Source organism: Vanessa atalanta, chromosome 1, assembly GCF_905147765.1.
Source record: "Vanessa atalanta chromosome 1, ilVanAtal1.2, whole genome shotgun sequence".
Taxonomy (NCBI): Eukaryota; Metazoa; Arthropoda; class Insecta; order Lepidoptera; family Nymphalidae; genus Vanessa; species Vanessa atalanta.
The window spans coordinates 3,476,960-3,489,953 of NC_061871.1; the positions used below are offsets into that span (position 1 = coordinate 3,476,960).

The 12,994-nt window shown below is 30.4% G+C and overlaps 1 protein-coding gene across 3 annotated transcripts in view; it reads left to right on the top strand.

Moving 5' to 3' along the window:
• Positions 1-12,994, top strand: part of LOC125066005 — a 106,340-nt gene that overhangs the window by 74,558 nt on the left and 18,788 nt on the right. For all 3 annotated transcript variants that reach the window (XM_047673900.1, XM_047673893.1, XM_047673885.1), the window contains exons 4-5: positions 4,704-4,776; positions 11,962-12,129. In XM_047673900.1, coding sequence (XP_047529856.1) covers positions 4,704-4,776; positions 11,962-12,129 — 241 coding nt within the window. The remainder of the gene's footprint in view (positions 1-4,703; positions 4,777-11,961; positions 12,130-12,994) is intronic.

Below are 12,994 nucleotides of genomic sequence, written 5' to 3' on the forward strand. Positions count from 1 at the left end.
ATGTCCTGTACGCCAGATCGTCGCTTGCTTATGGTACATGTATATAAATTTAACGTTATACGAACAGTTGTATGAAGTGTGCTCATGCAAACAATTACGACCTTATTTAAACTAATATGACGCAATTGCACTATTCTGTGTATGCAAATAGGATGTTAGGGAAATGTTTTCGTCATATCCAAGAATAAAAACGGCTTTAGCTACTGTACATTGTTAAGAAACATTATATTATACTTTAAATAGAACCTTTTCACTCGTGGGTTCGGTATATAACATACGTACGTACTTGTTTAAGTTTTTTCCAGAAGACGCATTATCATGTTAGGTTGGTTAACTTTAATTCTTCAAATATAATATAAATAACGATCATTTTTACTCTAAAATTAAAAAGCTAAAATTTAATGGACAGTTACAAAACGTAATTAATAGAAATATTTGAGTCCGAAAATATTTATAAAGATAATTCTAATTTATTATCAGTTTAACTATAATTATAATACTATTAACTAATTAATGGTGTTGTTTCATATAGATTTTTGAGTGTTATTATGGAATAAAAATGGCGCAATAAATTTTATGATTCCGAAACCAGCTAAAAAAAATGCGCCATTGCTTTGTAATTAAACGGCACAAACCGCCTAACATATTTAAAAAAAAACTGTACGTTTTTTGCGAGAATGAATTCAAAATGCAGATAAAATATATACTTAATTGAAAAAAATCGTTAAATAAAATTAAAAAGAATATAAACATCGTTGTATTTTTCACTACTTATTTCTTTGTAATTACTATAAGAAGATATTTGTAATGGTTTGAAATCAGAACGAATAACATTTGAAATGTGTTTGATTGAAATCAATACCTCATTCCAGTTTATTAGAGCATTCGATCTTAATTTCAAGGTAATGTAAGTAAATAAGATAATGTAATTTTGTACCATATTCACAAAGAGTAACACTCTTATGTCTAGCTTATTAAAGCATATAATTTTATGGCTATCCATTTCTCATTGTAACATTCTAATATTATTAAATAACTTGACAAGAAGGAATAAACATAATTGTATCAATAATAAAAACAATTTTCGTAAAACATAACTATTCGTACTGATTATATAATAATTAATCATAATACATGATTAGCATACCACAGCCACAATTTCATTCGGTTCGTGACTGAAATAGTTAATAACGAAATAACCAGTTATTTTATTAGATAACGGAACAATAAAGAATTAGTACTTGTTATGGATACCATTTCATTATGACACAGCCTTGGTTAAGTCACGCATGTCCATGGTCAAACTCGATGTCTGTGATTTTGCATCTGTGCACATTTCATTATCTGTGCATCTGATACTATTTAATCGGTATTATTATGAACATTCTTGGCTGAATGATAGAATCCTATTGCAATCTTAGAAATGACAGTTATAAAAAAAATAGTTTAAGCGCCAATTGTATGATTTTTTCGCACGTGACATTGGCGAAATAATCTGTGCCCAAATCTCGGCACAAATAAAAGCCAGAATTAATTAAAAAACACTTCTAAAGTTGTTGGGATGATATATTTTTTTATTATATAGGTATTTAATAGATATACATTTTTGCAAAATTATGATAATGTGTCTTTTACTTTGCTTTTTTCAAGCAGTATCTGTAAATAGATCATCTTAATTTATTTCAAAAATAGTCTATGGTATATGGATAATGACGTAGGCATAATTTTAACCCTGAATATAAGCAGGATGCGAGTAAAAACTAGTATGAATGTTTAACTACTAACAGTAGCTATCATAGTAGTGTTAATTGATTATTTTGTCAGTAGGTACCACTCACGCATTATGAAATACCTGCTTAATAAAAGGTTTATTTTTTACTTAATTGACAAGTCTTTAATATGACGTCTCAAGTAAAACAGAAATAATATTTACAAGAAACAAGTTTGTGAGACGTTTTGCTAACAAAATTAGTTGGCAACTCAATCGAATCTCAACTGAACCATTATTAATATGAACCATTTAATCTTATACATATCTAGATGTATAAAAATATAAATTCATAATAAAACAAATGGCTATAAATGCTATAACAATTAAGATTGGCAAATAATAAACCATTAGGTATAGACGAGTGCCACGCGTTTGAGCGACAGTAGCTACGCCAAGGACGTGGCGCCGTTCACTTCAAGACTGGTTCGACGAACTATCGATACGTATAGGTTGTTAATTAGATTGGATTTCATTCACTTGCTAAATAATTCCTACTTAAATTCACTTGAAATATAACCTGCCTATATCTCAATCTTTCCACTCCCAACCGAAAACCACTAGTTTGATAAAAGTGAAAACTGCAGAATATATATTTACGGTTCATTGAAATAATACTCTATACAATAAATAGATAAACAAAAACACTGCTGCTAAAAGGGCCTAAGTACATTATTAAATAAAAAGTAAATATTATATTATTACAGACCAAATATACGAAAAAAATAAAAATATTCGAAAACTACGTCAGCATAATATTACTAATACCGATAAAATTACGGAAAAAGGCATAATTATGTAATATAAAATACTTAATATATGTTCTATTCTAATTTACCAAAATAAAGGATTACTGATATTTGCCCTTTTAGAACCAGGCCATAGAATTTTATCTGAACGTAAAAGCTCGAGGACGTAAAACGTAACTTGATTGTTGTAAAATAAATGTGCTAACCTTTAAGTTTATACGCATCTTTTCAAAACGCATTAACTATAAATAACATCTGACCTATATTTCCCTTCCACTAACTAAACACATAACACGAATACCAAAGTCCTTATAATACTCGTAACGTAAGTTATTCGCGTGTGCGTTTCGTTAAAGAGACATATTTTGTGTCGTTTTGCTTTATGTACGTTCAATTTAATACCTTTTTCATTATAATATCATATTACAATTCCGTTAAACTGACACAAATACAATTGCTTTGGGAAGGTCATTCTGAGAACTTTTTAACTTGATTGGGTTATAAAACTATGCTATGAGATTAATTTTATTAGAGAGTGAATCACTCAGTTTCGATGTTTTTTGCCGTATTGCTATATTTATCATCTTATTTCATATCAAAGGCGCGGACAATACGTCTGCGTAGATAAGTTATTAAAAAAAAAACGTACGACAAATGTCAATTTAGTCTGTGACCGACGTTCTCGAACTACGCTTTTAAACAAAAAGTAACAAGAATATGTTATCTTGTATAACTCGAAAAGAAAACGATTATAAAAATAATCGGAATGATTTATAGATTTCAAACTTTCGATAGAAACTAATCGTCCGTTAAGTTGATGTATCGTTCGTTGAATATCAACCTTGTACTTGAACGAGAAATATAGTCGAATAGAAATTTTCTATCAGTAAGCGCCGCCAGTGCAGCCTCACATACGGAATAATAATGAGACAAATGTTATTTCTCAGGGCGAGCAAGGAACGGTTTTGAGAAAACAATATTCCTATAGCGTACGTGATGAAACTCTTGATGTTTCACAAATTCCTCTGTCGTCATACTTCTACTTGTTACATGAGAAACACATGCAATCGATGTTTAATGCTTCATTTGTTTAATTTTCTTAAATAAGCCTAATTTTATAAAGATACGTATTCTGAATGTTTGTTGATAGAACGATTAGTAAAGCGTCTGTTAGAACTTCTACGACACCTTGGTGTCCTGCTGTGGCTTGGTGGATACCAAGTGCGCTTGAACGTGTTTGGAAGTTCAGCCAACACATATAAAATTTCTTACAGCAACACGAATTACATCGTCAGTCAAAAGGAAGAAACGGTAAAGCGCCGTAATTGTACTTTTGGAAAATAAAAAAGGAAAAATATTTAATCTTAATTTATTAAACCTCGTTTCTTTAAAGTACAATTTTTAGTTTCTTCTTTTCCACTAACGATGTATAATCTATGCTATTATTACAAGTGCATTAGTAGCTCTGTCGGTCCGTCTGTCTGCCTGTTGCTCTTTCACGGTCAAACCCTTGAACCGAATTTGATTGGTTAATGAACCTAGGGAGGATACTTTTTTATGCCTAACACTTAAAGGCGCGGGTTATAACTACTTAAAAATAAAGTAAATAAAAATTGGTGATGCATGCCCTAATTTTATCAAATAAGTCGATTATGACATGATAAAAAATAATAAATTCATATATCGGTAGAAATATCTATACAAGTAGAATTTATATTCGAAAGGAATTTTAAATATGACATCGAAATATCAATCAAATATTAGATGCATAGGTACTACTACAAGGAACGGATCTAAATCTCATAGTCGTGATTCTTGGTAATTGTTAATATTTGGCGAAATAATGCTATTAATACAACTTTCAGTTATATTCGATATCGTATCGTTATTTGTTGAACCATCATTTATATCGTTCAATAAATAACGATAATGGTACGTAAATAACCATATATGTAAAATTTTATATGACAAGTGAAATTATGCATTGCATCGGAACAAAGTGAATTACCTCGGGTATTTGTTTATCACGATAATGTTTTATTTTTATAAGCGGTTTTTCCGTATATATATATTATAAAATTGTCTGGCTATTCTCCAGACAAAGCAGAAATCATCACATAAAAAATACACAGGACGTGATTTGAATACGATTGCATTTATTAAATAAATCTTTTCTATCTTTTCAGAATTGGCCTCTGCGGATTCGATAACCCACACAGAGACCAGAAGACAGAAGAATTGAAGAAACACATAGGACAGGTAATTATATACTATATAAATATAAGATATAGTACGAAGTTATGCAGAGCGCTTAAACCTTGATTCCGTGCTTGATGTCTAAAGTCATATTATTGCCTTCCCTTTGCATATATATTTTATTATTACATTTGTAGCTACACAGACTTGTCATATGTGCCTTTGGGGTATTTCATATTTAATTTGTATTTTTTATGATACTAAAGCAGATAGATACTTATGTCTATCAACATAAGTATCTATCTGCATTAGTCGTCTTTCCATTGGACTATAAGAGTGGTCATAGTGATTGAACCTGTGATAGCACACACACCCTATGTAGTTCACATCACGTGTAGTTGATTAGTCCTAGCTTGTAAATTTTTTGCAAACAAATGACGACGAAATGTATCTACCTCTTAAGTTTTCTCTGTAAATCGGCTTTGTATCTTTTTTTTTTTTTGATTTAATTTACAACATCCACGTGCTCACAGTCTGCCTTTTTTCATATTTTATTTTTATAAATTTTGACGTTATTTTATATTTTTGCTGAACATCAGCAAATCTTCGCTGCACTACGAGCTTGTCGTCTTCTTGGAAGACGTGGCCCACACTGACATTTTTTTTTAATTTTTTTTCGGCTGTGTATCGTAAAACCATTTCTTCGATTCGAACTGGTTAGATATATTTATTTATTAAATCACACATAAAGATTGTGACAGTTATTAGGTAAGGTACGATATGTACAACATTCAAGAGCTATTTAATAATCCCGAGCATGTGTACACTTGATCTTTGGATTAGCGCATTAAATGAAACAAACTTATCTGCTGTTATTATAATATTAGTATAGATTAATAAACGTAATAAATTACATTTAAGCCAATTTAACATTACAGTAAAAACGTAAGCAATACCTTTAAAGTAGTAACAAAATGTAATAATCTCCTTTGATTGTTACTATTTTTTAGATATGATATTATTTACTAATTAGCAATTACGATCCAAAACAGTAACACAGTAGTATGATGCTACCACATCCAAATATGGTATATGATGAGCATCTGCGCAATGCAGGCCTTACTTCTCCATTAATGGTATTATAATTTCCTATGGCAAATAACTTGACCTAATTCATTGAAATACCAATTATAATGACATTAATGCAACTGATGCACACGCTTTTCATTAAATTGAAATTAATTGAATTTAATTCTAATTATATTGCAGTTTAATAAATTCGTTTCTATCTTAAATAAGTTTTAAATATCGAATCTGTATCACCCATCTCATAGCCTTATTTCATTGGTAGATACTTGCGACGTTAGTCTAGAAGTTACACCAATCAAATTACAGTCGTATTAAAATAATTTCCATTTTCTATCCAATTGGCATACGAACACTTATTAATAAACTGCCTTGACCGCAATATCGGAGGAAGTGTGGGTTCGATTCCGTTTGGAGCGTAACATTTAATATGATTTTCAAACATACATTATATACATATCCAATCATTCGTACTTTACTGATTGAGACTGGAAGCGAATAACAGTCTGATAATCCATTCATTCAATTGGTCCATTGCTATTAAAAGATAGATTATATTTTTACTGTGCAGGTTGTATTTACATGTAAATTAAATTCTACAATTGTATGTTCTTCGTTATTGCCAACCACAAGATGATTGACAAGCACTACTTTATCGGTAAACTCAGAGTTCCGTATTTGAACTCATTATATTTTATTCAGATATTGGCCCAAGTAAGGTCTGACAATAGTCTCAGAGTAGTGTGTATATTAGATATTATTCTATGTGAAAATAATTTAATAGACTAAATTTATAGATAGAGTTTTTACTTATAAATAAAATATAAATATAATTATTAATATCATTCTACTGTTAATCCATTATTATTTTTTAATTGCCATACACGTTACTCAAGACTCGTAAAGACCTCTAAATCAAGCAACGGATGACGTAATGGCACGGATGGAGATGAGCTGATCGATGGCTAAGCCTCAAACGAAGTTATGGAAACGCCCACGCATTAAAAATATCATTATTATACAAAACACGAGCACTAATGTGGGAGTATTAGAGACGGTATAAATTCAATTTCATGACTTCAGTTATTAATCTGGGAACCGAATTATAAGGAAACATACAATTTGATTGTGTAATATATTATACTGACATATAAAATCGTATTTTCTTTTTAAATCTCTTCTTTAAGAATAGAGATAGATAAGATATTCAAATTTCAATCGGAGATTACAGATGCGTATTTGTACCAACTATTAGCGTGATTAAATTGTGTTTATAATTCATCTTGTGCTTGGTAAAGGAATATATAGAAAGGAACTAGCATGTGCCCGATTATACCTTACGTGTTACCTCGACCTGCAGTGCAGCAGTTTGATGATATAAGTGAATATAAGTGATTAGTTAACTTATTTCCCTAGATATGATCATGTCATGGGCTGTTTTAGTACATAGATTAAGTAATACAATCAAGGAATAACATCGACTTTAAGTAATTTGAAGAAAATAAATAAAGCATTTCAATCTAATTTAAGAATCAATTTAAGTGTGACCTTTTACAAAATAGTCGGCAAAAAACCTTTGACAGTTTTTTTTTATTTATCAATGAATAATGAAAACAGAAAATAAACTTTATAGCGAGGATAATTAAAATGTTAAATATTTATGATTAGTATCCTCAATTATACCATATCTGACAAATATTCACGTTTTTTGTATTCTTCGAATAAAAAGTAGAAACCCAAATGATTTGTAAAGTGAATGACGTAATCAATCTGATAATATTAACAAAAAAAATGATAGACAATCATTTAATCATAAACCATTACAACATACCCGAAAACGTGACTCTATTTTTTAAGATATAGGTAGGCGGACGAGCGAATGAGCCACTTGATGGTGAAGGATCACCACCCACCATAGACAATAGCGCTGTAACAAATATTAACCATTCCTTACATCGCCAATGTGCTACTAACCTTGGAAAATAAGATGTTATGTCTCTTGTGTCTGTAGTTACATTGGCTCACTCACTCTTGAAACCGGTACACAACAAGACTGAATACGGTTGTTTGGCGGTAGAATATGTGATGAATGGGTGGTACCTACCCAGACGGGCTTGCACAAAGACAAACCATCAAGTAATTTTATTTTTTAATATATTATTTAAAAATTGGTTTTATTAAAATTAGTAGATAGAATGTTGGGTGAGCCAGTGTGATTATAGGTAAGGGGTCTGTCAATTTTGATGTCATGGTAGTGGCGATTTAAAAAATTAATATTTATCATTACCTTGAAATTAATTTATAGAATATAATTGATTCAGAGTTCACTCGTACAAGCTACTTTGAATCCTCATCTTAAATTATATTTTATACCACGAAGAACCGACTTCAAACTCACGGGATGTGACTCTGTGACATTAATTATATTAGTAATATCAAGTAATTAATAAAGTTATGAATATAAACTGCGTTCATTTTAAATAATTTCAATTGTTATTTTTTTTCATTATTATTTTTTTAGTACTATAACTACTGTATTAGAACAAAGTATCTTTGTTTAATTATCTGTAATTGCTGCTGTCAATTATTTCATCACAAAAAAAGGTGCTATGTTTTGTTTTATTCTTAAAAATATTTTTAATTAAATCGACTTATGTCATAAAATCCAGCCATGGTACATTACAAGCAAAGTTAAAAAAAGGCTTTACTCATACATTCTATAATAATAATTATTGTTTATTTTTTAACAATGAATGCCAAAACATATAAACAAAAAATAATAATACGTAAAATAAATCAGAATTAAATGAAGTATTGTTTCGTTTAAAGGATATCACGACTGATGCAAAACGAAATAAAAAATAATTGTAAATATACGTACTTAGATCTACCTGTCTTACTTTAAATTTAAAACCCTTAAAATAATATTTGAAAATTGAATTATTTTATGGATTGACATTATTGTAATTATAATAATAAAAAACATAGAGAAATGTTAATTTACTAACAAAATTCACAGGATTTATAATTATAGGATCTACGTTAAGCCAATCACGTTAATAGCGATCGTTAAGTATATAACAATAGGAAGCGATAGATATTGTTATGAAGTCCAATAAAAACGTGGGATTATAAAGAGGCAAACAAACAAAATAGGGTCAAAATATATTTGACATTTGGTAATGAAGGAACGAGCTGTCGAGTAGAAGGTCAAGTCTAGTCAATTTAGTGTCTACTTATGAAGAATACTAGTGTCTAGCCGTAGTTTCTGTGTAGGTACATTTTCCAGAATAAAAGTATGTGCTATTTCCGACAAAAGCCTATGCCAAATTTCAATTTTTGAATTTCAAAATTTAGAGGATTCGAATGAAATTTGCCATGGAGATGAGATGATGATTCAGTCGTTCTGACTTGATTGAGTAACAGACGTCCGTCTATTTAAACTTTCACATTTATAATTTTAGTTAGATTACGTGAATACTGAACCAATTTTAGCTGTGTATGTATGTATATTAATTTAGATCGCCATATCTCTCTTCATCAACTTCATTATTATAACAGCAAGCTACAGATTCTGGGTTAATTCCGGCCAAAAAATTTATTGAGTTTTTAGTCGAGATATTCTCAGTACCATCCGGGTTTAGGAAGTTAGCAATTTAGCGAGCCTCGTACAACGTGTCGCATTATTGACGAGATGAAATATATATTCATGGAATTAAATCAAAAAGGGTATTTTTTAAAGTGCTTTACATAAACAAAACAAAACAAACCCAGCTCAGATTTTTCGAAATAGGAACTAGTATAAATATCAAAGTGACAACTATTATTATAAAATTCTACAATTAATCAATTAAAACTATACAATATATAATTACAAACGTATATTACATACACGTACAGTAGGTAACGATATTAATAATAGTTTTTATATTAACCGTATCTAACAGTTAGTCGGGTTAAATTACTCGTGGCCAAACGTTTATAGTCACCGAGGTTAACAATGTGTGAAATAAAATAAACTGTATTTGTAACCTGTTTGCCCTCTTCTGACTAATGACGTAGAACAAATTTGATTTGATGAGTCCGAAACTTTGATATGATAGGTGATTATAACCAAATATTTAAACTAGCGGTCCGACCACCTGTAGAGTTGAATGAAAACGAAATGAATAAATCAAATATTTTTATTTTGGGATTAAATTGAAAATTCCAAGTTTGATATAAACTATTTTGTATTCGGATAATATGAGCACTCATTAGGAAATAATAGAAACTAATCTTTGATACAAGTATTCAAACGAATAAAAATTAAAATTTTGTCAAAAATATAATCAATCAGTTCATAGTAACAAGTTAAGTTTCAAGATTAGATCCGAACCTACTTATGGGTAATATTTAAATAAAACCTTGCAAAATATAACCTAAATATAATTCAACCAAAATTAATCGCCTAATAAACCTTTCAATTTCTAACATTCAATGGAGTTATTTAATCTATATTGTTTTGTCCCGACAATCTTTATATTATATTATAAAACTCGCGTTCCTCGTCCTCGTCTTGTCCGTCTGTCTGTCCGCGTCACGCGAAAACCACTTCACGGATTTTGATTTAATTAAGTATGCTAATAATTGATTGTCTGTATCAACATATAAAACTCTTTTAACTGCAGGAATATTTACGTACGATACAAATTAAACGCAAGGAATAGCTGCATGATTTGATAATTCTGAAAGAATACATCGATTATTGTATGAATGAAGTCGTAGGTAATCAATTTTGCTTTAATTTTTTCGATTAAAGGTTTTTACAAGAAAACAATCAAGTTCAGATTATTTTGGTCTGTTTACTAAATAAAATCAGCTACGTTACATGTCTGATTATGTCCGCCTTGTATGCATGCATTATACACGGACGACTGCGGCTATGGTATTCGAAACGACGATTATTAAATGCGCCTGCGTTTCGTCAATGTTGCGCTTCTCGTTTCCAACTGTTATTAAAAATTAATTAAGTAAATTTATAATTTTGTAGATAATTTACGTTAAGGTTAGTGAAATATTGCAACTGATTAATATAAAAGCCTCTAAACGCTGCAAAAGTATTTTCTTCTTTTGAGGAGACGATTTGGAAGGGTACAGATTATAATTTATGGTATTCACAATACTGCTCCAATGAGGTTTGGTGGATACCTGCAAGTATGACGCATGATCAAGCAGATTTCCTAACGATGTTTTTACTGTAAGAGTATAATACATAATCTTTTCATACTGTGTAACTTGATATATTTTTATTAGTATAACGGCCTTTTTAAAGTTTGTATATTTTTTTTTCATTGCACTAATATCAATGATAACGTCTCTCACTCTATTCGTTATGTTTCGATATAACTACGACATTTCTAATCACAGCAAAATAAAAAATCACCAACGATAAACGTAAAATATTCTAAGTTAAATTAAAATCGCGTGGAAAGCTATAAATACGCCGCCCCATTATTTACAAAAGAAGCCACAAGTGCCTCTTGGTACAAATATGATTTTTTCAAGAATTATTACAAACTATAACTCTATAAAATATGAAGCATGTCATTGGTTCATAAGAAAACATTCTTTTGTTCGAAGCTCTTGTTATCTCGTATCATAAATCGCAAATAGCTTTAAACATACGAATCCGATTTCCTTCAAGGACAGTTACGTCACGGATAACGGATTCTGGAAATTAATTACCGTTCGTTTTCGACTAAAGGTGATTCACCCTTTGTAATTTGAGATCGATCGTCCTCTTAACCGAGGGACATTATCGTGTTTCCATTGATTTTGTAAAGGAAGGCAATGGGTCGATTCTTATTTTTTTTTACAAATAATTGATATTGTGTTCGAAAAAATAACGTAACAACACGTGTATACTAAAGATGTTGATGATTAAGATGTTTCTCGTTTTAAAATAAGGGAAGCTCTTTACGAAGTTTCTCGCAGAATTACTTCGAGAAAATATTCGAAATTTGAATGTCTATTTAAGAAAGACTCTTATGCAAAATCGTATCACTTCTGTACACACGTTCTTTTTGATATCATTATTCAAATCGTCCACCAGCAATACCTATGTTGTCTTTAAAATATAGCTTAACGTACTATAACTAAATAACGTTTTTCTTTTATCAGGGCGTCAAAATAAAAATGGACGACGCCGGTAATATACTCATCAGGCGCTATTCAAAGAGTAGCGTGTTTGTGAAGAGTACGGCGGCTACCAGCAACGAGGAGACTGCGATAGGCCAAGACATTTTGAAACTACCAGGATACTCGCTAGAACAAGAAAAAATATTTAAGGTATGGTTCATATAAGCTTAAAATACTTTTATTTAGATATCTATCATAAAGCTGGGCATGTTATGAATATACTAAGTCGTTTGTAGGAAACTCCTTATTGTAAGGAACATTGGTATTTTATGTCACGTGAACTAATATTGACGAAAGACTCGACGTATGATTAATATAAATCGTTTCGATCCAGAATTGCGAATAGAAATATCGATTTCGAATGCATTTGTCGTAAATAAATTAAATGAACTTAGGCTACGCTTATGTGCAATAAATTCTACTCGCGATCTCATCGATAGAAACTTTAACTTCACCGATAAACCATTGCCCAAACCTTCAGCACGAGTACCGCACAGCTGATGCTCACAAAATAATATAAAACCCAGTAATTTTATATTCTTATATGAGCGTCAGCCAGTGTATTCTTAAAGGAACTTGCCAAAAAACACAAGGTTACATCAGTAAAACGTGTTTTTAATATATAGCACAATGTTTTTACCTTTACCATGTAGTGGCCAACACGTCTAATCCAATTAAAAAACACAATTATAATATTAGAAAATATCAACGATTGCATTTTCAAGTAAAATACAGTAAGCGCAATGTAATGTCCTAACTTGTATAATTACAAGCAATTTTCACCTTTACTGCACATGAAATACCGGTGACGACATAAAGTTAATGTAATCTTTAATACCACTTTGTCCAAGTATACGAAATGGGTGTTTACCTGTAATCATTTCCGTCAAGATGGATGCCTTTATGTAGTGAAATTTCGAAACATGGTCTATTAATTTCACGGTTGCCCGCATAATTGCCTAGCATTACATTCTATGGTTATATTTTTATATTTTACTTTTATAAAATTCAGTTT